Source organism: Miniopterus natalensis, chromosome 19, assembly GCF_054644295.1.
Source record: "Miniopterus natalensis isolate mMinNat1 chromosome 19, mMinNat1.hap1, whole genome shotgun sequence".
NCBI classification, from domain to species: Eukaryota; Metazoa; Chordata; class Mammalia; order Chiroptera; family Miniopteridae; genus Miniopterus; species Miniopterus natalensis.
Genome location: NC_142099.1, coordinates 18,321,834 through 18,348,299, shown reverse-complemented (window position 1 = coordinate 18,348,299; position 26,466 = coordinate 18,321,834). Strand labels below are relative to the sequence as shown.

The 26,466-nt window shown below is 47.0% G+C and overlaps 1 protein-coding gene across 2 annotated transcripts in view; it reads left to right on the top strand.

Annotated features, from left to right (window-relative positions):
- Positions 1-26,466, top strand: part of ASTN1 (astrotactin 1) — a 237,910-nt gene that overhangs the window by 161,936 nt on the left and 49,508 nt on the right. For both annotated transcript variants that reach the window (XM_016205049.2, XM_016205048.2), the window contains exons 9-14: positions 1,795-1,869; positions 8,431-8,568; positions 9,031-9,181; positions 17,284-17,450; positions 20,927-21,121; positions 22,503-22,630. In XM_016205049.2, coding sequence (XP_016060535.2) covers positions 1,795-1,869; positions 8,431-8,568; positions 9,031-9,181; positions 17,284-17,450; positions 20,927-21,121; positions 22,503-22,630 — 854 coding nt within the window. The remainder of the gene's footprint in view (positions 1-1,794; positions 1,870-8,430; positions 8,569-9,030; positions 9,182-17,283; positions 17,451-20,926; positions 21,122-22,502; positions 22,631-26,466) is intronic.

The window sequence follows — 26,466 nt, the reverse complement described above, 5'->3', positions numbered from 1 at the left end:
CAGTTTAGATTAATGCAGATTCTGTTTCGGTGATTCAAAGACCATGAGCAGCATTGCAGACAGTGACATGATTCTCGAAAATTACAAAAAAATGGTAAAATTTCTAAGGAACAATGTAAAATTTTCCCTCAATTTATATGGCAGTTATGCACCTAGAAAATTCATCATGTTAAAATTGTACAAGCTGATCTGTTCTGATTTGTAAGTGGAGCTAGCAGCTAGACTCAGATAATTATAAGCAGATTTTCACCTATGTTAATGTTCAACAAGACATTGAAAAGTTTGGAGGACGTGGGGAAATTTCTGGTTTGCAGAGCTGTCTGAACAGGGTTCTGTGCCAGCCTTCCTAGCCCTGCCTTCTAAATGCCAGTAGTGTCCTCACTCATTGTGCCACTCAATTGCCACAGATTTCCCTAAATGCCCTCTATTGGGAGATACCCCCCTGCACTGACAACCACTGGGTTAATGCCTAGTATTAGATTTAGCCCCAAATAATTATGTTGATGTGTTCTCCTGACTTTGTATAGTCCTTGAAAACTAAAGGCATGTTTACAGTAAACCCCTCAATAACTGGGTTATTGGGTTATATGTGGAGACTGCACGTTCCATGAGAGCAAGGGCTCAGTTCACCCAGTGTGCAAGATATCTGATACCCAACACAAGTCCGGGCTTTCCTAAGTCTTGCTCAAATGAGTAAAGAAGTTTTGGGTTGGACATCTGGATTAATAAAAAGATATATACTATTTAAAAGAAATAATTTTGTTACTTTCAAGTATATGTAGGACCTACATGGCTCACTGGGAGACTTGTGGTTAGGGATTATTTTTATTTCATTTTATTTTTTGTTTTGTTATTCCTCACCTGAGGATATTTTTTCCGTTGATTTTCAGAGTAGAAGGGAGGGGGGAGAGAGAGAGAGAGAAACATCAGTGTGAGAGAGACACATCGATTGGTTGCCTCTTGCACACGCCCTGACTGGGAATCTAACCTGCAACCCAGGTACATGCCCTTGACCGTGAATCAACCCTTCAGTGTGTGGGCTGACACCCTAACCACTGAGAAACAATGGCCAGGGCAAGGATTATTTTTAAAATACCATTTCAATGGTTTCTGTTTGAATAATGAGTGACATTAAATTTTTTTAGAGCGTCTGGAACCAGAAGCCCCGGCACCTTCATGTCATTCTGAGCGGAGAAAGGGAATGTGTGGAGGACTCACATGAGCCTCGACCTTGGCTTAAAAGTTTCGCTTAATCTGAACAGTAATCTGTGAGGCAGCTGTTATTACCTCAGTTTTTACAAGTGATGAAACTAAACTCAACAAGACAAATAATCTGCCCAAAGCCAGACAGTTGTTTCAACAGCAGAACGAGGTTTGAACCTGAACTGTCTGATTCCAGAAGCCCCACCTTCCCCAGCCAATCATGCCGCCCCTCTCTCTCAAGGGGGCCTAAGCTACGTTTCTGTTCAAGCCACATGTGCAGGGCCATGAATTATGGTGATGTGAGGTCCGCCTTAATATAGTTTTACTCTGTATGTCGCTCCAATTATCATGTCTATTAAATTTCTCTTTTCTCCGGGTTCAGTGATTTTTACATTGATCCTGATCTTGGTTGGGTTCCAGCATTCAAGCTCTTATGTAAACTGGCATTAGTGAGATTCTTGAGGACAGAGACTAGGTCCTCCTCATTGTCTTTGGGTCCCCAGGGTCTAACCAGGTGCCTGCACAAAGTGGATGGATATTCAGGGAGCGTGTGTTGAGTCGACTTTAATTGAATGATGTTTCTCCTTTTAGGCCTTGGCCTTACACAATATTTCAGCGAGGCTTTGACCTGGTTTTGGGAGAACAGCCTTCTGATAAAATATTCAGGTGAGTGGTTGTCTAGGGACTTGCTTATGTATGTCTTCAAGCCCCCTGTCCCATTTCTACTGAGCTTGCTTTCCTAGCTGTAAAGTATAAAATGGCTAATACCTTGAATTGTCTTCCTGCCCTCCTAGTAGCAAAAGCGTTTATCCCCCAAACACGCCCCGTGGCAGCATGGAGGCCTTTGCAGTCACACGGATTCTGTGTGGGTCCTGGACTCCTCCCTTGCCTGCTCTCTGAACCGCAGTAATTCACTTCACCTCTTGGAGCCTCCAGTTTCCACATTTGTTAAATGGGGCTGCATTACATGCCTGGCTCTGTTGTTATGAGGAACATATGAGGTTATGCAGGGAGAGCCCCTGGCACAGAAACTGGCACAGAACACGCAGTCACTGTCCCCTTCCGCCTCTCCATCTAATTCACACCTTCCTCATAAAGTCTTAAGTTCAAATGAATCCTTCCAGCCCTGCCTCCCCCTTTTCTCAGCTCTACTTCCTTATTATTTTCTCTTACCTACCACCCTCCTGATCAAATTGGATGTTTCTATTCCCTCCCAGATTTCTGCCTACATACCTGGGAATAGCACATATTAGAAAAGCCAACAAGCAGAGGAAGAATTTGCGTTCCGGCCGTGCACTATTGGATTTTCATAAAGTTTAATTCACACCAAGATTTAGCAGGAACACTTTATTTCCAAACTCAGATCTTATCATCCATTTATTTTGTCAATCTCTCCTTCACTTAACACGCATTTGCTGAGCACCCACTATGTCCCAGAGCCTGTGCTTGGCCTGGCACTGTGGGTATGAATACATCGCCCTCCATGAGGGCGCCCTCTGGTGGAGAAAGTAAATAGTTCTGCAGGAGTGTCTGATGTCAAAGGACACCTAAGCTACCACATGACATTAGGGAGGAATGGCGAGCAATGCTTCCTTTCACTGCTCTCAGTGCACTGAGCCTCACTCACTCACTGCTGCCTTTGCCGCACCTCCCCCAGGCCCGCCTGTCAGCCAGCCCTGGCCTAGGTGTTAATGTTGCTCCTGGAGCTGGCTCCTCTGCCCCAGCTTCTCCTCCCTGTGGCTGGGGATGGACTAGGCTTGGCCACGGAGGTGTTCTCCTAAGGCGTGCTCTCAGCAAGAGTGTAGATTCACAGAATCACCACCTCCTGGGGCTTTGCATCCGAGCTTTCCTCTCCTGATTGTCTCTCCTGGGGCAGGCTGACTCACGTTCATGGCATTGGCTTCAGCCTTCTTTTGAGGATTTGTCCTACAGGAGAAGCCAGCAATATTCCTTAGACTATGACTTGGACATTTAAACTTTCCAACAATGATTTATCATTTGGCTGACCCCCCTCTTTTTTTTTTTTTTTTTTTTACTGCTGATCTTCCAGGATCTTCCAAGGGTGATAAAGACAAGGCAGGTGAGAGCCTGTCTGGTAGAGTTGGGCTGATTAACATGGATAGGATCCTGCTCCCCTAAAAGTCAGAAACTAACATTTTGAAAATCAAGGTTGTTAATGAAATTGCTGTTAGAGCAGAACTTGCACCATCCCCACAAGCACCATTTATTCTCTTCGAGTTCGTTAGCTGCCAACTGGATGTGACACCCGAGCACTGCAGACGGGATCGGCTGTGTGGCTTGACCCATGCAGTCAGCTCTCTGGGGAACCAGTGTGTTCATCAATAAGTGATTAATCATTGTGGTCGCTAGCAAGACAGTAACGAACCTCTCAGGTGAAACCAATGGGTCATGATTTCCTGATTTCAGGTATTAAGAACTTGAACCAAAACCACTCTGAGATCTGAGTAAACCAACTGCCAGTGGCCACTGGAAAATCCTGTGACCTGCTCAGTCAGCGACTGTCGTTTCTTAAAGGAACACATGACCACTCACTTGCTGCTCTGTTCTCCAGTGATTTAGCGTTCTGATGCAGTCCACGCCACTGCACATTTCCCTGGACTGGGGAAGAAAATTTAAATTTTGACATTCAAATCCTTCCACAATTGAATGCCAATCTGCAACGCCCTTTTAATCGGCTGCTTTTCTCTTATAGAACCTTCCATTCTTATAGTCGGATCTATCTTCTAACTGGCGCACTGCTTCCAGAGCTTGAATATTTTTCACTCTATATTTACCCCTACTCTTCCATCCAGCAAGAATGCAGAGCCTCTTCCTTAGATAAACACTGCCCATTTCCATGGCCTAGACCAAGTCTCTGCTCAACTCAACAGCTGTTGAGCACTTGCTATTTATTACAAGGTACCGTTTTAGATGCTGTAGATGTGACCAAGCAAATATGGCCAAGATAGTCCCTGACTTCAGGCAATTTACGGTCTCATCCAACAGTCATTCTCCAACCTTGGCCCTCCATGAGAATCCGCACTGTGCTTTAAAATGACCAGTGCTCTTACCAGCACAAACCAATTCATTCAGAAGTTCTGGGAGGTGGGACCAGGGCATGAGTATGTGTTTTTAAAGCACTGTGGTAATTCTGATCTGTACTAAATACTACTCTAAAGCTTCTCCAGTCCACTGCACCTATCCACAATGACTTTTCCCCCTCCAAATTTCTGTAATGTACTGGCTGTAATATTTTTTGTCATTCATTTTATTCCATATTTATTTTAATTTGCCTATTTGTTTCTACAATGAAATGGTTGTCTCATTGAGGGAAGGGGCAGTATTGTATGTGGCTTTAAATATTTAATATCTCACATGAAATTTCAAATACAGTAGGTCTTCAACAAATATCTTAGATGATCATTTCGGGTATTTTCTGAGGACTTGAAGCCAGATTAGGAAAAGACCTGATACTCAACCTAACCTTGGTAATCTGCAATCCTAAAGAACCTGGGAAGGTCCAAGCTAGACTCAGAGGGTCCAAGGAGAAAGACTGAGTCTTCTTACCAAGCCCAGTCTAGTGCCAAAGATGTTCTTTCCATGGTGGCTCAGATCACTTCATCCTATTGGACCTTCTGGTGGCAGGAATTACTTCAGACCAGATTTATCTTTCAGAAACCTTCCTCCCAAGTGTGTACCTATATCCCAGTGAATAATACCCCCTCCTGGAATGGCCTGCTCTAGGAAGGGGTGGAGATGCTCAGCCATGAGCTATCTGTCCATTTTCCCACATTCCATCTCATGCCCAGCCACAGTAGAGCATGGGCCTGTTCTGTCCACTGCTCTCTGGCGAACATTTGCCTCTGAACAGAAGTTCCAAGCTCTAGCTTAACAAGGCAGTGTACAGGACTCAGCCTGCAGCTGGGCCACCAACTGTGATGGTCATCACCAGCTGTCGCTAGAGAAGGCCCAACCTGGGAAAGCATTCCAGATGCTCAGTCTCCCTTTGGTGGCTTTCTGAAGTCGTCCCTGCCAAATTTGCATGAATGAGGGACAGATGAGATTTCAAGGCACAGCTTTCCTCTGACAATGTGGGCTATATTTGGTTTTTGGAATTAGTAGATTTTGCAGATAAAAGAAAACTTTAGAATTTCGTAGGCATGAGCCAGCATGGGCTGGAAAGCTGCTGAGAGCCACACTTGAGAATCAGACCAACCCCATCTTCCACACTTACGGAGAGGTGACCTTGGGGAGACCACTGAACACCGTACAATATTAGCAGACAGATGTGTAAAATGGGGCCAAATGACCAACGTTGGAGGACTATTGTGAGGATAAATGAGGCAGCTGTACAGAATCCCTGCCCCTTCGGGAGTCCTAGGTAGAGGTTCGTCTCACCCCACATCTGTCTTGGCTTGCCCTACAGAGTTTCACCTTGACCCTACCAGAGATGGAAGATGGCACTGTCTCTTGGTACAGTGTCCTGCCTCACAAGCTGCTGTGCACTTTGGGAGTTCCTCCCAGTGTCCAACCCACATGCACCCCGACCATTAAGTGCATTCCAAACCAGAGGTTAACCCATATCCTGCCCTAAAGGAAGGACAGTGTTTCCCACTTCTTCTACCTTACATTTGAAATTTGAGACACTCTCTCGCAGTAGCCTGTGCAAACTAAAGAACAGTCTACTTATTGATCAGTCAATAAGTATTTATAGAGTGACCTCCTTGTGCAGGAAATTGTGTCAGGCAGTGGGGATACAAAGATGGCCAAACACTGTCCCCTGCCATCCAAGGGAGTACATTCTTCTGAGTGGCAGTGGACCCATGAGAAGGCAGCACAATTCATCGTCTCAGGAGCATGCTCACTGAAGATAATCCCTTGTTCAGCCTGAGGTTGATCATGAATGTCCTGGGAGGGCTTCCTGGAAGGGGCGGGACCTTAACTGAGTCTTAAAATGAGTGGGACTCCAGCAAAGAAGAAAGGGGAGAAATTTAGGAAGAAGAAATACTAGGAGCAAAGACAAAGAGGTAAGAAATGAGGGTGTGTTTAGGAGCTAGAGTCAGGTTGCTCTGTAGGAGCACAGAGTGTGACGTCTCTGGAGATGTGAAACTTGTTCTGTGGGCCCACGGTGCCATTCACAGTTTCACTTGGGGAAAGACGTTTGCTTTTCCTTCAAACTATTACTGTGTGCAGAGGAGGAAGGGAGAACTGAGACCGATAGACATGGATCTCTCTCTCTTCCAAAAGAAAAATCCGCCGTCATGAAGTGCTGGAACTGCCAACCATTACCTAAAATCTGTCACATAAATGATGAGCTACAGGGCACAGATTTGTTGCTGTGCATCAGTGCAAAACTTCTAATTTTAAAACCAAAATAGAAAACAAAAACTCTGTGTCCCGATAAACTCTAACACCCCCCCCCCCACCCCCCCGGCACCATTCAAATGTGTACACTCTCTCTCTGAAACAATGCACGCTACGTAACATCAGCGGGGCCTATTATGATGTTGCTCTCAAGAATGTTCGTTACAAAATGCACAGAAAATGCAAAAACTTGCATGTTGTTGCCTCCAGCCCACATTTATCCTTAAGTCCCAGATTCCAGGCACCTTGGGACAATCACTTGCCCTGAATATGGGCTCCTTAATCTTGCTGGTGATGTGTGTGTGTGCGTGCGTGTGTGTAAAGGGGCTGTCATGCCTTCAGTGTTACCAGCTGCTTTCAGAAGGGAGAAGTGGGGAGCCTCCACCCCTGTCCCCCTAGCTGCAGGCCTCCCTCGCCTGATGCAGGCCCTTCCCTGCACAGACCTAGCTGAGCTCTTGACTCATGTCCCTGTGGATAGGGAGGGTTGAGTGCCTCCTTCAGATCAAGAAGCCCCTCTGACATTTCCGTGCTGTTTAATGCAGGTGTTTGCCTAGCAGGTCACAGTATAGGGGACCAAGAGTAAGGGTGGGAACTGGGAGAAAAGCTCCCGAATCCTGGCCACCTCCCACTCAGTGGTTTTGCCTCTCCCCGGGGTACCTGTTTCCTCTCCTCATAGTCGCTCTTGTGCCTGGTTCTGTCACTCGGGAACTGGGTGAAGTCACACAGCTGCTTGTAACTCCTGAGACTCGGTTAAGGGGTACTCTCTATGGCCGGCATTCTAGGGAGGACTACACGTCTCATAAAACACCTCACATCACCCATCTGGTTTCCTAGCTTCTCAGGCAGCCCTGGGAGAGGGGAGGCGAGCGGGTGGGTTGGGGGAGAGGAAGGAGCGGGATTCTGGGGTCCTCTGTGGCCAGCGCGCTGACCAAGCTTGCACTGGGTCCTGTTTACTCGTATGCACCCTTCATTGTTCCTCCCTCCACTTTCAGTTGGAAGGCGACACCAGACTGCCACCGCCTTGTGATGTCCCACCCACACTGACTTTTATCCCATAGACTATTTTTGACTGTGAACACAGAGCATTTGAATGCCTTTGAAATAAAATAAATGAATAAATAAACAAAATCACTCATGGTCTCTCTAAGCTCTCCCTTGAAATGCTGATTGATTCTTTTATTTCTTTTAGCCCTTGTGATGAGAATTTTAAAAAAAAATAGCCAACTCTTCCCCGTCTCCCCTGCGCTGAGGCCATTAGCTGAGGGTGTGGGGAGGAGTGAGGACACCCTCACTCCTCCCCACACCCTTCGTCTCCTTTGGGCCTGTCTCCTTCGTCTCCCTTCTCTCCTCCCTGGCTCCTGGCTTCAGAATTTCTGTTCCATCACACAGAAGCCAGAGAAGGTGAACTGTCCCCCTTCCTTTTCCTGGGTAGGGTTCCACCAGGTGCAGAGAGACCCCGTCACTACCCCTGTGCGTGCACAAACCAAGGGATGGAGGTGGTGGGAGGTCGGCCTGTCTGTTCAATTAAAATGCTTCCAATTATATCTGACTTGAGGGTAAGGGAAGCCCAGCTTCAGATCTGAAGGAAACTGGAACTCGCTTTTGTATGACTTGATAAAAAAAACACTTCCAACAGCTGGTGAGTGGGTACCACGATCAGTTCGCCAGCTGTCCAGACATGTGAGCAGGAATAGGCTGTGTGGCTCCCTGAGACTCAGTCATCGCATCCACAAAGTGGCGCTCGGCTCTCCTTTCTGTGGGGACGCGGAGGCTGAGAGGGGAGCAGCTGGCGATGGATGCCAGGTCCTCCCGTGGGGCGGTGGCTGCCCTGTACTAACCACCTGGCGTTGGATGTCCCTGCAGATTCACCTACACCCTTGGCGAGGGCATGTGGCTGCCCCTCAGCAAGAGCTTCGTGATCCCACCAGCTGAACTGGCCATCAACCCCTCAGCGAAGTGTAAGACGGACATGACAGTGATGGAGGACGCTGTGGAGGTCAGGTGAGTCCCGCCTCCGGGCGCCGAGGCCCGCACATGGCTTGAGAGGCGCAGGGAGAAGCTCCCTGCGGGCCGAGGCACTGGGAAGAGGAATCCTGACAGGCTGGAGGGAGCGCGCGGCGGGCTGCCTTCAGATTCCCTGTGGGGGGCGCCTCTCCTCGCCTGGGTCAGCGTTGACACCCCCGGCCCAGGCAAGGGGACAGTATGCCCCATGGGCCCGAGGACTGTCGGGCAGACAGATGTTCACCTCCCCGCCCAGGCTGAGACCTCCCCTGGCCAGGCGGCTCCCAGGCACATAGAATGTCTGTAACTCGTCGGTGCAGGGGTCGGAGCGTGGTCGATCTTGAATTTTTGCAAGAGGGAGTGAGACATGACCTGGTTCACCAGGGAGGAACGAGGGACCTAATGCTCCTCCCTGCACCTGGAGGCCTTGACCCCTCCCCTGTCCCTGTGTCCTCTCCGCAGGGAGGAGCTGATGACCTCGTCGTCCTTTGACAGCCTGGAGGTTCTCCTGGACTCCTTCGGGCCTGTGCGGGACTGCAGCCGGGGCAACGGGGGCTGCAGCAAGAACTTCCGCTGCGTCTCGGATCGCAAGCTGGACTCCAGCGGCTGCGTGGTAGGTGTGCGGGTCTGCCGGGCTTGCAGCGGGGGCAGGGGATGGGATGAGACCCAATGTAGATGTATAGATAAGACTATACCGTGCGTATAAGAGAGGGCCAAGAATGGTCCTCCCTCGCTGTAGCCGCCATCTCGTCTAAATTATGAATTGTCTCTCGATAGAGACGTCAAACACCAGTCAGTAAGTCAAGAAGTATTTGTGGGCCACCTGCTAGGGGACCTGTAGCCATCCAAGGGAAATTGCGTGAATTATATACCATGATTCTCTCTTTCCAGTCTTGCAGTCTAGTTGGTGAGGGATACCCCCAGCAATTTGAGAACTAATTAACTGCTTAATAATAGGATGCTGATTCTAATAGGAAATAGACTGTATTTACTCTGATAGGAAATTCTAGGGGTGGGGGGGAGAAACACCTAGAGTCAAATTACATTGATTGTCTAGAGTCAAATTACACTGATTGTAATAGGAAATTTTAGGAGAAACCTACCTAGGTAAAGTACACCAAGAATGGCAGAGAAAAAATTAAAATGTGTGCATTTGAACTCCTACCTCACCAAAGGTGGTTTCTACCTACTTCTCATCAGTGTAGACTTTGGCTCTGCGTAAAATGTGTGATGCTATGAACTAGGATGACTCTTTGGGCTAGAGTGGACTGAGGCATCTCCCGTGCCATGGGTGTGAAGACCGATTGAACCCCGCAGGTAAATTGAGGCAGGAGCAGGTGGAGCCATTAGCTGCTGGTGCCTTTATATTGTCATTTTCATGCCCATTGACACCACTGTCTGTTTCCAGCTCTTTCTTCTTCTAAGGGCAGAATGATGCAGTCCTCACAGAGAGGAGAGGGCATGGGGCGGAGAGGGGCGCAGGAAAGCCAGGCATGGAGTTGGCATGAGGAGAGGAATGTGATCCATTGGGACACGTAGCTCCGCGGTGTTTCCAGAGCAGGGCCAGGAGCTCCAGCTCTGGGGAGCACAGTTGTGCTCTTGTCAGGGGCCCGAGCAGGAGCAAGCTGTGAGGATGCCGGGCCGATTTCAGTGTTCACCCGCTCGTCTTCCCCATCTCTGAGCACCTGCTCTGTTCAAAGAGCCATTCTCCACCAAGGATGGATGTGTACCTGGAATCCTGGCAGGGCTCCCTCGGCCCTGAAGCCTCCCAGACTTTCACAGATTAGCAGCAGTTGACAGGAGCCTGATTCATCTGAGGGGGGAGAGAGAATGAAGAGAAGGAAAGGGAAAGAAAGCAAGCTAAGGGGTGGGTATGCAGAGAACCTGGCAGATCCATCAAAGGGAGGGGAAAGTTCAGAGAGTGGACTGTCAGGAGAAATACAAAGAAAAATGCTCTTTGGGCAAGTCTTCCAAAGGCAGCCAGGAGGTCAGTTCATGCTCCCTCCCTGTGGCTAGTCCACTTTCAGATGTCTCAGGCAATGAGCTTCCCAACCGGGTCCCTCAGGAGACAATTTCAGTGTCTAATGGAGTCCCAGCTGAGACACTTTCATTTATTTTTACCACTGTTCAGCTTGCATGTCTCACCCAGATTTCAACCTATCATTTTACATTATTCTCTTGGGTCATTCTAAGTACTAAAACACTGTCCACATGTGTGAACATCCTTCACACCCCCACCCCCAGGCCGGCCCCGTCTGAGTGTGAGCAGGCTCATGCACTCACACACATGCACACTGATAGACTCTCCATCTCTTCCCACTGCTCTGCCCCTTCCCTGAGACCCTGAGGGTTTGCCTGTCAAAAGCCTTCTGTTGGTGATCCTAGCCCCTTTTACTTGGCATAGAGCTGTGCTGATGTATTCTTGTACTTTTAGCACTGTGATCTGTGAGACAGAGCCAGCAGGAATAGTTCTGATGAATATGCATTTGCAATAACAATTGGAGCCACTGCAGAAAGTCACCCAATTATGCCAGGGCTTGGGATTAGCATAATACTTTGAAGTCGCTGGTCCACGTGGCTCTTGGAGGGAGGTGGGGCCAGGCTGACTGGCAGGCCGTTCAATTGAGTGTTTTCCATGGGTTCTGAAGCACATGATCCCTAATGCAGGGGGGCTGATGAGTTGAGAGCGGATGTGCCACATCAAGACTCTGGTGACACTGCTGAGAAGTAGATTAGGGACTTGACTTTGAGCTGACCTGAGTCCTGGGGTATCAGCACCGTCCCCAAGCCCTGGTGCTTAGCAGAGCGGTCCCGTGTCCTCTAGAGGTAGACCAGGGACAAAGCTATCAGCTGTGCCAACTGCCTTTCTCCTCTCAGAGAAACCCTGACAGTTCTGTGGGTGCTGAACTGAAAGACTGCTCAGGAAAGGCATATTTCTATGAAAAGAGAGAGAGAGATGAAGAAATCAGAACACACCGGCCCTTCAGGAACCTGGGAAAGGGCCAGAGCTGTGGGAGGAGACAGCATGTGCCTCTTACTCTGTCGAAGGCAAGGCAGACAGGTGGGGCTGGTCCACCTCGGCTGCCAACCTTGACTCTTTCTAGGAAGGCAGAACACGTTTCTCAGTTCTGCATCGACTCCCCCAGGGTTAATTGCTATCCGGTTAATTGCCCTATTGTTTATATGGTCTCTGAGGACAGGAAACAAATACCCATGAAAGGCACAGACCTGTACAAGCCACAATCGCTCTGTTCCAAACCAGAACACTCTCTAAAAGCAGAGCTTGCTGACCATTTGGGAGAGTTCCCAGAGCAGAGTTCAGCTACCCACTGCTGATAACTGGGTCCTGCATCTGCCATTGTCCTTCCTGTGCCAAGAGGAGAGCAGTAGTCCCTACCCAGAAGGCATAAGAGTGTCCATTCTCCATCTGTGGGGACCCACAGCGTCCTGCAAAGTTACTGTGTTAGTGTCCTGTTGCTGCTGCAACAAATTACCGCAGGTTTAGAGGTGTAAAGCAACACTCACCTCTATCTTCCAGCTCTGCAGGTGAGAATCCAACATGGGTCTCACTGGGCTAGAATTGAGGTGTCAGCGGGGGCACATACCTTTGGGGAGGCTCTAGGGGACAGTCCATTGCCTTGCCTTTTCTAGCTGCTAGAGGCCGCCCACCTTTTTTTGGCTTACAGACCCCTTCTGCCATCCTGAAAGCAGCTCTGTTGCATTTTTTTTCTGGCCACTCTTCTGCAGTCCTCTCTTCTGTGTCCCCTTTCCACTTGTAAAGACTCTTATGATTACATCAGGCTCACCTTCATAATCCAGGATAATCTCCTATCTCAAGAGCCTTGACTTGATCTCTAAAGCCCCTTTTGTAAAATATAAGGGGACATGTTCACAGGCCCGGGGATTATGTTGTGGACATCCTTGGGGGGGGGGGGCCATCAGTGGGAGATGGCACAATGGACGAGGGCTTGGAGCGGACTCGGTAGGCAGGACTGTAGTCCGGCCACTCCGGGTTTTAACCAGAGCATCCTTACTCCTGTCAGGCCTACCTTGAGGATTAGTATAAAACTTTGTGTGAAAGTTGAGAGCCCTGGCCAGGTAGCTCCGTTGGTTAGAGCATCATCTTGACACACTGAGGCCGTGGGTTCAGTCTCTGGTCAGAGCACATATAAAAATCTACCACTGAATGCATAAAAAGTGGAACAACAAATCGATCTCTCTCTTCCTCTCTCTCTCAAATCAGTAAAGTAAAAGAAAAGAGAGTTTGGAAATGATTTCCAATGCTAGTACAGCGGCAAGCCCACGCTGTACTGTGGCTTCCGCATCTCACGCGCCCTGAAAGCGGCCCCCCATGGCCTCTGCTGTGTGACACATCTGCCCGTGCTCAGGTGACTGGCTGGCCCTGGAAGGCGAGCGGTGGGCCGTCCAGCGTTCTCGTGTTGAACACATGACCTTCCCGGCCAGATCATTTCGCTCTAACGAGCTTTGAATTACCCAGTGACCCTGCCGCCCTTCTGTCCACATGCTGTCCACATGCTGTCCGCAGTGGTTTCCCGCCGAATGTGTCATTTCACCTCTCCCGGAGCGCAGATGTGCAGAGACCATTACAGATGACCCTCTCTCTCCCTCTCTGTAGGACAGTAAGCGGGAGAGTGTTTCAGTGATACACTCAGAGGCTTTCAGTGATATGGGGGCGGGAAGCTGAAACATCCATTTAATGCCATCCAACTTTTCCCCTGCCTGCCTTAGGCTTCCCTGTCAGAGCTCAGGAAAAACTCAGAAGATCACTGTTGGTGAAAGGAATAAAAGGGCCAAGTAGGAAAAGAGAACCTATTTTGAGTAGGAATTACAGTTGCATGTTTTCTGAGTCCCCCAGGTAAGACCAGATACGCTCAGGTACAGGGAGGGGTCCTCTCTCCCCCAGGGCCCCAGACGCTCTCCTGTGGCCGTCACTCTTGCTCTGTGTCCACAGAGCATCCAGCTCATAACCTGCGCTCAGGTGCATGTGTCTCAGGCTCGGTGATATTTGACCAGACTCCTAAGTGATTAATCAACCCAAAACCATTGGTAGAAAAAGAAGGGAAAGGTGGGGAAGAAAACGAGTTGAATGGAGAAAATCATTTTAAGCTCATTAGCAAATTACGCCTCAGATCAGTAATAAGTGAGAAAGCCATGAGCATCTCATGAAAGATGATTAACCTTGTATATTTTAGGGGTCACCGAAATTGAAGCTCATTTATTAAGCCTTCTTGATGGGGGAGGGTTGTTGCCATAAGAGAGAGAATGTTCTTGTTGAGCCTGTGGTTTATAAAGGCTCCGGGACTGCTTAATGTAACCTATGCAGTGAGAGGTTAGGATGTGACCTTGGGGCTCCATCCTGAGCATACGGTTCTCTTTCAAGGAACCAGGGGAGGGAGTCTCCCCACGCCAGGGGAGGAGAGTGGCCAGCGCTAGCAAACAGAAAATGCAGGCTCCCCGAGGGGGCAGGATTTCCCTCCTGACAGCTGGGCTCTGGCTACAGCCACTTCTAGAAAGAGGGTGTGGTCCGGAGCCTGCCACTGCTTTGTGTTTAGATAGAGCTTTTGAGGAGCCCACAGAGGGAATACAACAGGACAAGGCGTGTTTAGGCAAAAACATGCTCACACAGTGGGGAACCTGAGTGGGCAGACTCCGTGCAGAGGAGGCCTGTGGTTCAACAAGGGTTAAGAGGAAACTCTGGTTTGGGTTTTGGCTTTTTTTTTTTTTTTTTCTGGAAATCTTTCAAAAGTGTTTATTTTGAACTATAGCCCAAGTAGGTTACAGTGAAGTAAAGATAATTACATCATTTTCAGTGATTGAGGATCGTGGCTTGTCTTCAAGGTCATGGCTCTGGACAGTTTGCAGTGTTTTGTTCTATAAATATGTGCACCCTCAGTGTGTGTGTGTGTGTGTGTGTGTGTGTGTGTGTATGAGTGTGTGTGAGAAAGAGGAGAGAGAGAATATGAAGATTAGACTGAAGCTACGAATCCATCAGTGATTTCAGAATGTACTCCGGGAGTTGCTTAAAACAATCAGACAGACAAACAACACATTGACAGGATCGCTTTGTTGACACATTGACTGTATTTCTTCAGGGATTCCAGGGAACCCAGGTTTTCTCACACTTGAGAAGCAACGAGGCAGAGTGGAAGGGACACACGTGAGTTTTGGTGTCAGACAGATCTGGGTCGGAACTCTGATTCCCACCTCTGTGACCTTAACCAAGTGATTATTTAATTTTTCTGAGTTTGATTTTGCCTTTCTGTAAAATCTTAGGGAAAAAAGTCCACCTCTATTGTCCAATTGAGGATAATATATGTAGATCATCCTGCTTGTGGAATTGTTTAGTTCCTTAGAGCTGTTATTATTTTTAGCTTTGTTTATAGGAAAAGAGTAATCCAAGGCAGCTAACTCTTTGTCTTCTCTTCAAATCTAAGAAAGTGTAAATACCGGGTGGTCTAACTTAATACACCAACGTCATCTAGACACCAGGGCTACACAAGGTGTGGATGTGCCCAACTTTGGAATTCTGGGACCAAGCCCGCTCGAGTTTTATTTGATGAAGTCTTTGTCTGAAACCATGCTTGACTGGGCATCCTGGAAAAAGCAGGTAGTTGAAGAGATGGGAGCTGGGTGGTGACTGAGAGAGCTAGCTGGTCCAAGGATTGAAATCCCATGAGGTGGATAACAGGACTGGCTCTGTCGCTACTCTGATGATGCTTCTCAAGTTTTATAGAAGGAAAAAAAAAAAAACAACCAAAAACCTCATGGCAACCAGTGCAGCCCATTTAATTCCAATCAAACTTCTGTGTTTCAAGACCCACATCCATGTTTGGGCTGCCTCACAGTGGTGAAGCCAGCTCCCTTCTGGTAGCACATCTGGCCTAACAGCTGGATGGCCAAGGAAGCGGATGGGCAGGGGGCTAACAAAACGTGGGGTGCAATCCTCGGCTGCCTCATTTGCTTGTTTACTATCATCTGGAACATCTGGGTTTGCCCAACACAAGGCAGCCCTTGGAAACTTCTTTAAACGCTGTCACTTCCCAGCACTCCAGCTGGTTTCGGAGGGAGAGAAGGGATGGTCAGGGCTGGGAGCCTGACAGGCCCGCAGGGGTGCCATTTGTTTGGGAAATTGCGGAATTGGTGTCAGCAAACAGTGCACATCCTGCTGTGATCTTCGATGGGAAACAGGAAGGAGGCAAGGTGGGTTTTAGAGGCTCATCTGCTGCAGCTCCCACTACTATGCCAAGGTGGTTGGCATCCAAGAGGAAGAGGCAGCCAGGTGACAGGACAGGAGGGGAGATGTTAACACTTCTCTGAGTTTTGAAAGTTGATTTTGATTTGTTTTTGGTTTTAGAGCTGACAGTATACAGCACAGCCATTAAAAGCAGGTCAGATCTAGACAGACCTCAGCTCTGCCTCATACTCGCTGCCTGACCCTGGGCAAGTGATCTGCCTCCTTCCAGCATGTTGGAGGGAGTCAGCTGTAATGCACACGTGCGGGATCTGCTGCACACACAGAAGCAGGACAGCAAAGGGTAGTCATTGACTTATAGATGGAGTCCGGTGCAGTGAGATGTCCCTACAGTAACTGGCTATGTTAGTGGTTTCCACTTCTATGAAATGAGGGTAATGCAAGATGCTATGAGAGGAAGTACCTAAAGCTCATAGCATAGCGCTGGGTCCTAGTAAGAGGTAAAGGGTGATTGTTGTGAGGCCGATCGGGATGTGAGGCAGTGATGGAGCAGCCAAGTCGTGGACTCCACGCGGTCATGCCATGACCGGCAGCGGGACTTTAGGGAAGTTAAGCTCTCTGCTGTGTTTCAAGTGTAACATGGGGCTGGTTACGCTGCTGACCCCAAGGGATGTTTGATGAGTAAGATGGGTACCCTGTGAGCCTCCTGCTGCTCAGCATGTCATCCAGATTCTGGCTGACATGTCTCCCTGAATCATCTCCTTTGCTATCATTTTGGGGGGTTTATTGAGGGCACGGCAGTGCAGAAAAGCTAACTATCTCACATTGAGTGTGCCCAGGGCACTGGGGTACAGTCCAATCCCAAGTGAAACACCTGTGTGCGCTCAGGTCTGTGTCTTCTGCAGGGCTTCCTGGAGGCGGGCAGGTCATGAGTATGGCCACTCCCTCTAGGAAAGCAGGCAGACCTCCCTCCAAGGTCATGGAGGAAGTCCAGTTTCTCCTTCTGGCTGGATTCCCTGCTTCTGTCCATTCCCTCCAACACTTGTGTCTGGTACCAATGTTGACAAAGTGCTTTGGACACTTAAAGAAAGTCCTATTAATACTAAATTGAAACAGCCACACTCCCTCTCCCTCACCCAAGGAGCCTCTGCTGATACATTTCAATTCTGCCCCATCACTTCCAGCTTCTGCCAGCCCGAGGCCTGGTAGGAGGCCAGCACACCTCGCTCTGTCTTGTTATAATGCTCCCTTCCAGCCTGTTTGGGGGAATCGGCTTTAATGCAAATATGTGTGGTCTGTGCCCAGAGAGAAGGAGCAAGATGTCAGAAAGGTCACTTGCTTTTAAAGAAAGTCCAGCGTAGTGAGAAATTTCTGCATCATTTGACAATGTGAATGGTTTCAAGGCCGAGTGTTAAAATAGGGGTCAGTAGCTACCCTCCGGTTTCCACAGACCCCTGCCCCCTGACTCACCCACCTGTATGGATGTTTTCTGATTGTGCCAGTGCCCGTCTGGACTCAGCCCCATGAAGGACAGCTCAGGCTGCTATAACCGCCACATAGGGGTGGACTGCTCCGACGGCTTCAACGGCGGCTGCGAGCAGCTGTGCCTCCAGCAGGTGGCGCCCTTCCCGGACGACCCCGCTTTGTACAACATCCTCATGTTCTGCGGGTGAGTTGAGCTGCCCATGATGCCATCTGGTTTGCGGGGATGGGGGGCTTTAGTGCTAAACCCAGTAAAGAATGTCTACATAAACTGGTGACCCTAGGCCATCCCGCAGGCCGAGAAAAGAGCCTATAGGACTGGAAGGGGAGCCCTTTTAAAGCCAGAGTTGGGAGGACCCTGAGGGAAAGTCAGGTCCCACCCATGTAGGCTAGGAAAATGTTTATAGTCACTGCCTGATGACACCAGAATTTTCCAACTGTATTTTGTGATAACTTTTCCATGGTCCAAAAGCTTGGGAAAGATTGTGTGAAATTAATCAACTATCAAAGAAGAGGAGGGGGAAGACTTTGGAGGAGTGAAGCATAATTAAATTCTGCCCCCAAAGTCCCAGCATTTCATGAACCCACCCTCCGTCAGACACAGTAACTCCTCAGTATAAAGAGCCTTTGACTGTGGATCAGCTCATTTCATTTGGGAGAACAGGGCAAGCAGTGCCACCCATTTCACAGATGTGAAAACTAAGGCACAGTGAGGTTAAGTGACTCCTGCAGGACTGGGAGTTGGTAAATGGGAAGATTAGGATTAGAATTCAGGCTCTCCTGGTTTTAAAAAATTTCTGTAGCTCCTTCAAAATTGTAATTTACACCACTGACTCGAACTATATTTAAAGACATTTTCATGTTATATAAATTTGGCCCATTTAAAAAAAATTCTCACCCAAGGATATCTTTATTATTGATTTTAGAAAGAGGGGAAGGGAGGGAGAGAGAAACATGGATGTGAGAGGGAAACATTGATCAGTTGCCTCCCATGTGCACCCCGACCGGGGATGGAACCCCCAACCTAGGTATGTGCCGTGACCCAGAATCAAACCCTCAACCTTTTTGGTGTACAGGACAATGCTCTAACCAACTGAACCACCCAGCCAGGGCTTGGCCTAATCTTCTACACCCCTAGTTTGCTTGTCTATCCTTCCCTCCCTCCCTTCCCCCCTTTCTCTCTCTCCCTCCCTCACCCTCTCTCACCCTTGTCCTGCCTATCAAGGAGAGTGCTTCCTTTATGCCACCAACGGTGCTGGCCCCTGGGCTACGGAGATGAATGGCATGTAGTTCTTGCCCTCAAGGATCTCACAATCTAATAGGCTTACAATGAAAATCAATGTTTATAATAATAAAGCTGTACTTGATTGTTGCTAAAAGCCAGTTCCCACTGAATAATCATGAAAAGATTATTTGGTGGAATAGTAATGTTATTTTATTGTATTTCATTTTATTTTATTTCTTTGCAACCCAGCAATTTTCACAGTTTCTTATACAATCCCATTCCATAAATGGAAACTTGATCTAAATGTTCATGTCTCTATAATGTTTTCATTATGGTTGACCCACCTCAGTTATTTGAGGTAATTCAGCCCAAGTTGCATAGCTTTATTTATTTAATAAACATACGTTTGAGCACCTAGCTTGTGCAGAGAACCAAGTTAGGTGTTAGATACAGAAGAGACAGCAGGATACGGAGATCTGGTCTCTGCCCTCAAGGGAGTTTCTAGTGGGATAAAAGGCCATGAACATGGAGGAAAATGAGAGATACGGGGCCTTGTGGAAGGAGAAGCTGTCCAGATGCTCCCAGTGGACCGAGAGGCTCTAACAGCTTCAAAATTCTTTCCAGAAACACTATGGTATGGCTCAAGGATGGAGTCACCACACTATCTTGTCCCAGACCTAGGCTGGTGCCACAGAGTCCTTTGTGGGTCTGTAGTCACATCTTTTGTCTATACTAATGCAGTGGATCCCTGACTGGGCTGCTTTCCTGTTTCAATCAGGATTCAGTACACATGTGTATGTAGCACTCCCAAGCCACTGTATAGACAGAGCCTCACAAAGAAGTCCTTGATTTGAGATTCTCCCTAAGACCAAGTCACAAGCACTTATAACTGAAGAGCCTGCTCACACTTGTTCACACAAATATGTAAATGGGGAGAGCAAGTAGTTCAAGTGCGTTAACATGGACCGATTTTGTGCCCCTGCTAGTAGTAATGACAGAAACATTTGACAAGTGCCTGCCATAAACCAGCACAATGGAAGTTCTTTAGTTTTGTTGTCTCACTTAATCTTCTCAACAACCCAGAGAAGCAGCTGCTGCTTTTTCCCCTTTTGCAGATTTGGAAACAAGCTCAGAGAGTTTAATCATTTGACCCAAGGTCACCCATTAAGGGCAGTGTCTTTGCTGTTACAATATTGCTTCTCACCACTTAAAACTACTATTATTTGTTCCTATTTATAGAACAGAGTCTTTTATTACAATAGTTACTATAGGTAGTAATAAAAGATGTATTTTAAGGCCATGAACGTCCACAAATTCAAAATCTTGTCTATTTCTAAGGCGACACCCAAATTAAATCAATATGCTTTTTAAATGACAGCTCTATCAAAATAATTCTTACTTGAGCTAACAAATTATAGTCTTCTCAATATAACTACAAATAAGGTCCAGTTAATGACTTATGGGTCATTGACCTGTATTTGCCAGCATCAGTATTGCCCTTCCATTAGAGCCACTGTACACGCTTAATGGAGAGGACGTCAAGGGGGTGCCACACTTCATGACCCAGCTTCTATTTAGTTTAATTGGAGGGGGAGTTAACATGGGTAGACCTTGTGTTTGGATACATTTAAACAGAACACAGCCAGAAGATGATCCATCTTCCTAATTTCTTAGTTGACTTGTCACAGGACCAGATTTAGAAGGTCATTAATTTCTTAAATACAGTGTCTTTTTTTTTTTTCCTGCCTACTCACTCTCCAAACGAAGGCAGGGTCTTGGCCATGTAAATGGTTCCGGAGAAAGACTCTAAAATACCTTGGATTTAAACGTGTTAACTCAGTGCCCCAGCCAGTTTTGCTCAGTGGTTAGAGCGTTGGCCTGTGGCCTGAAGGGTCCCAGGTTTGATTCTGGCCAAGGGCACGTTCCTCGGCTGCAGGCTGATCCCGGGCCCTGGTTGGGGTGGTGCGGGAGGCAACCAATCCATGTGTCTCTCTCACATCGATGTTTCTCTTTCTCTCCCCCCCCTCCCGTCCACTCTCTCTGAAAAGCAATGGAAAAAATATCCTTACATGAGGATTTAAAAAAAAAAATTTTACAAAGCAGTGTGTTAACTCATTTACAAGCTTATCTGCAGTGATGCCTACCCTGACCTGTTTGGGAAATCAGATTCTTAGAGGGGGACAGGATGCACTCCAAAGCTCCGAAAGCCTTTATCTCCAAAGGAAAGGTGACAGGTTAGATGTGATCCCATCGAGGAAGGGGATTTGGTTTACAGGCTTAAGAAGCTGTGTTGCAAAGGGGACAGAAATCAAGTTGGGGTATTTATCATCTCTAAGCCATTCAGCATGCTCCCAAGGGCATTTCCCCCTAAACTACTGGGTTGAGTTGACTGCGTAGCTGATTGATGGAATAACTTCTCGAGTTTTCCACTGTGTCAGGTGCATTGAGGATTACAAGCTGGGTGTGGATGGACGATCTTGCCAACTCATTGCAGAGACCTGCCCAGAGGGAGGTGACTGTGGGGAAAGCAGGGAGCTTCCCATGAACCAGACCCTCTTTGGGGAGATGTTCTTTGGCTACAACAACCATTCCAAGGAAGTGGCTTCTGGACAAGTGCTGAAAGGAACATTCAGGTGAACCTCGTGCTGGTCTTATTTCCTATAGAGCTTTGGTCAGCATCAAGTGTTACATCTTGGAGCAAGATAAATGTGACCCTAAAAGGATAGGTTATATTCTCTCCCAAAGTCCTCTCCAAGTCTCCATTCCTCCTTCCAGAATTCGAGAACCATGCTTCCTGTGGGTGAACAGTAAAGTATGAAATAAATTTTTACCTTACCCAGGCAGGGACTGGAAGATTTTCCATGGAAGCCACCAAAAAATGACCAGGTTCTGTTTTCCTTCTGAGTAGAAGGATGAGTGTGTGAGCCAATCTAGAATAGCAGTCCTCGGGTATGGTCCAAGCACCCCTGAGCATCCCTGAGGTCCTTCCAGGGGAATAGTCAGAGTCCCGCCTTTTCCAAATATGGAGAGGCTGGGTCTTCAGATACCTGAACCCAAACAATTTATTGCAGTAAGTTGAATGCAGAGGTGAGAATTCAGCTGTCTTCTAAGTCAGACAGTTTAAAAATTTTCAAAAAAAATAAAATAATGCTACTCTTCTAGCATTAATAAATGCTACATCATTTTTATAACATGTTAATATTTGATGACTTTATAATTGTTTTTTTAATAAATATTTTTAAAATTCTTCCATTTAGAATAGGGTAAATGGTGATCGAGGTAACTCACATAAACAGGAGCTACTTGGAGCCTTCAGTTATTTTTAAGAGTGTAAAGGGGTCCTGAGAACAGAATGTTTCAAACCATCGACTTAGACTATTTCTAGGAGATTCTCCATTTGAACCGTGTCTCTGTTCGGTCTTAGGCTATCTGAATACATCGTCCTCAGGACTCATGCTTCCTAGGAGGCGGTAATGAGGGCGATGAAAGCGTTGTAATACGGACGAGCGGTTGACAGCAACCTGAACCTAAACGCATATGAGCAAACCGATAGTAAATTTCCAAGCCAGTTCTTGGAGTCAGTTGCTCTGTTTGTTACAGACAGCAGACTTGACTAACATTTCCCCTTTTAGTCTGGGACTTTTTGTCACCTGCAAGCAGTGAGGTGTCATGCCCAGTCTCGTGGGAGCTGGAGTCTTCTCCATAGTCTAGAAAGGAGACCATGTTCCCCCAGGTATTATGCAGAGAGGACCGGGAAATAGGGATAGGGCTGGGAGGAAAGAATAGTCTCTATCTTCTGAGCAAATCTTTCATCTGGTTTATTATCTCCCCCAGCCCTCACCCTGCCTCTCACACTGATGTCCCACCCCAGACACACTCGTTAAGTGGGGGTCAGAGTGAGGGGAATTGTTGGTCCAGGAAGAATGTTTTCATTGTGAGCTGAGATACAGATTGCCCACCAAGCTGTGGGATTCACCTGCACACTCAGAAATGAAGGTCTGCCTCTGTTTCCAGGCAAAACAACTTTGCTCGAGGCTTAGACCAGCAGCTGCCAGATGGCCTTGTGGTGGCCACTGTCCCCCTGGAAAATCAGTGCCTGGAGGAAATCTCAGAGCCCACCCCTGACCCCGACTTTCTGACTGGTAAGTGTGCCTCCTGCCCTTACTTAACCTGCAGAAACCAGACAGCTCCCCACAGTCTCATAAAACAAAGACTCTTGACCTCACTTATTTTGGTTTCGAAGCCAATGATTTCCTTAATACATAGTAAAAGCTCAGTCCTAAAACTAAACACTGGTAGGACTATTTGTCAGTAAAATTGCCAGTATTATTATATAATCATCTGTAAAATACTCCTAATAATACCTTTCCTTGCTAGTCGCATTGGGATGTCTTGAAAACAAACGGGATGATAGGTGAGTTCAGAGTTCTCAGTGGATTAGAGGAAGTGACAGGTCATATGGAGCAGGGTGAGGGTAGCCTAGCAACCCTGGGTTTGAAGCCTGACTCTGCTACTTTCTAGCTGTGTGACATTAGACAGTGCAGTCTCTCAGGGGCTCATGGCTCTGTCATAAGACAGAGGTCACAACACCTGCCCCAGTGCTGCTTTGAGCCCAGTGGCACCTTCCCCTGGCTCATTATGAAAGTAAGGGGTGGGCTCATGGGAAGAGGTAAGAACCTCAGGGGTAGCTTCTCCTTTCTGTGCCTCTGAAGACCCCCAGTTAGAACCTTCTGGACCAAAGAAGACACTTCAAAGTGTTCCGTGGGTGCAAGCTCAATTCCAGTCCTGGCTTTGTTCCTTTCTCCATTACTCTCTCCCTTCCTCATTCTGTGTCTTCCTGACTTTATATCTTTCTCCCCTTTTCCTTCCTTTTCTGAAGGATGAATTGTGCTGAGGGTAAGCCTCTTCCAGATATCAAGTTATGTTCAAAATTTGAGTTTAGAACTGGAAGAAAGGAGAAATAGGCCTGTCTGGGGTAGTGTAGCATAGTGATTAATAGCATAGACTCTGGAGCCTGACAGCTGGGCTCAACTCTTCACTTGCTGTGTGATCTTGGACAGGTAACTTGCCTTCTCTGTGCCTCAGTTTTTTTAACTGTAAAAATGAATATTATACTGTCTTTCTTATAGGATTGATATGAGGCATAAATAAATATTTGTAATGTTTATAGAACGGTTGTTGATGCGCAGTGAGATATATGTTTGTTAAATAAATAAATATACCAAGTGAGAAAGGAAATGTGCACATTCAAACTACCAAATAGTGTTTTCCCTGTAGGGGGAGGGGAGAGAGCAAGAGAGAAAACAATCAATGTTGGGATCTACACCTTTGGAAACAAGGGGAAGATCCAAATTCGGTCGTCAGCCAGAACAGAAACTTTTCTCCCCATGCCCTCGGACCTCATCTGATTTGGCACGTCGGAGGCAGAGCACAGACGGACCGCTGCGTGGCCTGCTGCTTTCGCTGCCAGCCTTTGTTCTTAACCGGTTTTCAGTAAGAAGTGGTGCCATTTACGACAAGAACTTTTTTTTTGATGTATAAAGGAATCCGTCTTATTTATTTAAAGCCCAGAAAAGCTAGAAGAGTCCAATAAAGAGGTGGTTGATTAGATTTCTTCCATGCTAACTTTCTAGTTCTGGCAGCGTTTTACTTGTGTCTTTCCTGAGGGTCACACAGAGAATTTCATATCTTGTCACACTATTGTGCTAGTATAGGTCATAATCCCCATAAACCTACAGGCTTAGAAGATTTTAGAGCTAAAGTGATCTTCAGGGTCTTCTACATCAGCATGTCCAAGCATTTTTAAATGAAAAAACAGTGCTCCGCTCTTAAGTAAGTTCTGTCTTCAACTGTGTTTGGAAAGGCTATAGTACCCACCTCCAGGCAATTTGTAACATCTTAGCATACAATAGGCTCCCCAAACCCTGCAGTAAAGAAACCCCTTTGACGTTATTTAACTCAGCAGATCCTTAACCTGTGTCACTGGAGAAGCCCTTTTACACATGACAGCTATTTTCATCTCTCAGAATTACTGGTCTGAAGACATACTAGAAAATACTGATTTATGTGTTTTATCTTGCTGATTGCTTCCCTCTTTACCAAAATAACAGTTAAGAACTCCGAGCTTCACCAGCCTTTTTGGTATAATAAGTTGTGTGGAAATAAATGAAGGCCAACCAGTTGAAAACAAGTGAAAGCTATTTATTCATGACTTGCTCCATAGCAAGGGAGCCGGTTGGCCGCCATCACTCCATCTTGGCAGAGATGGACGGGCAGGCAGAGGGAGGAAAGCTTTAGAGTAGAGAAGGAAAGACCTCAGGTGAGCCTGGAGGGAACTGTGGCAATAGGTGGGCCAGCTAACCAGGAGTGTGGCATTCTATGTAAGTGGTTAGGGATGCGTATTTGACATTCTCTGGTTAGACTTAAGTTGGAAGCAAGAACAAAAATTGGGAATCATGTCCTGGTCACATTGGGCCAACTTTTAAAGGTGTTACCGTTTGGCGTCCTAGGCTGGTTGCTAGAGATAGTGGTCTGACTTCCTACAAATTTGAGGTATGGATAGTAGACCCTCTTCTTGGTTTGATTACCATAGGTAATAGGTTGGTTTTCTGGGCTGATTGCTTCAGATTCTGGGTCCAAGTTCTGTTTTTATATATGGTCTGGCCATCATCTATTGGTATTTTCTGTCTCTTAATTGAGAGCGAGAGTACAGGGGCAGACCAAGGAGGTAGAGAGGCTGCTGACCACACTCCTGAGCCTATTGAGTGCCACAGTTGCTAAATCAACACGAAGATCTAGAGCTCTGTGCTCTTTGGAACTTCTTCAAGGTCAACTAAAGGAAACAGACTTTAGAACTTTGGTGATAATATATCCCCCTGATATTTCAAATAAATAATAGGAGAAAGCTTCCTTCCTTCCTTCCTTCCTTCCTTCCTTCCTTCCTTCCTTCCTTCCTTCCTTCCTTCCTTCCTTCCTTCCTTCCTTCCTTCCCTCCCTCCCTCCCTCCCTCCCTCCCTCCCTCTCTCCTTTTCTCTCACGTAAGTCTATTTGGTCATATTTTTCAAGCATAGGTAAGGAAACAAAGAATGTTTATACTTGAGAAAACATAGTTGGAAATACTTTGTTTGGAAAAAAGAGTCATTCAGAAATGTGTTCCAAATAATCATAAAATAAAATAAACTAGAGCTGACCGAACTCCAAGGGCACACTGAGAAAGAACTCTGACTCAGCTGAAAAATATATCTACTTTAAAATATCCCTTTCTTCTTAAATAATGGAAATATTATCTGTAAGTGGGCACAGAACAACATCTGCCGAGCAGCAACAGTTATAAAACCAATTCCCTGACTGTGCTCTGGCATAAATGCATTAAGTAGAATTGCTGTTTGGCAGTTAAGTAACGGAGTTCGGTTGTCTGGCTCACCCCGGGCGAATGTGGGGCACTGTCAGCCCTTCCTACTCTTCTATATTTGTGCTTCCTTTACTTTTCCTTCCTCTGTTGTTCCAAACTAAAGCCTAGGAATTTATAACGAAAGCGTCAATTAAGAAATGTCAAGTTCACATAATTAGGGGTGGTGAGAGAGAGGTGAGGAGGAGCTGACAGCATTTTGGAAGCATGTGTTATGTGGTGGTTTATCTTTTAGCAACGTACTTTTACACCCGTAACTTCATTTTGTCTGACCACCTGCCTATAAAGCAGGTAAAGTGAGGACTGTGATCCCACTTTCCAGGTAGGAAAACTGAAACACATGAGTGGCCTAACCCAAAGTCACACCACTGATTGGAATCCCAGAATTGAAAAGGAAGGAATAAGTCATCTGAGCTAAGCCTCTCATTTTTAGGTGAAACAAGTGGGAACCAAAAGATCCTCTAGCCAGGTGGCCAGAGAGAGGAAGCTGAGGCCGGAGCCTTACAGTCAGAACCGCACTGCTCCCCCCCATAGCCAGTGGCCAGTGTTACAACACCCACCTCCTGATTT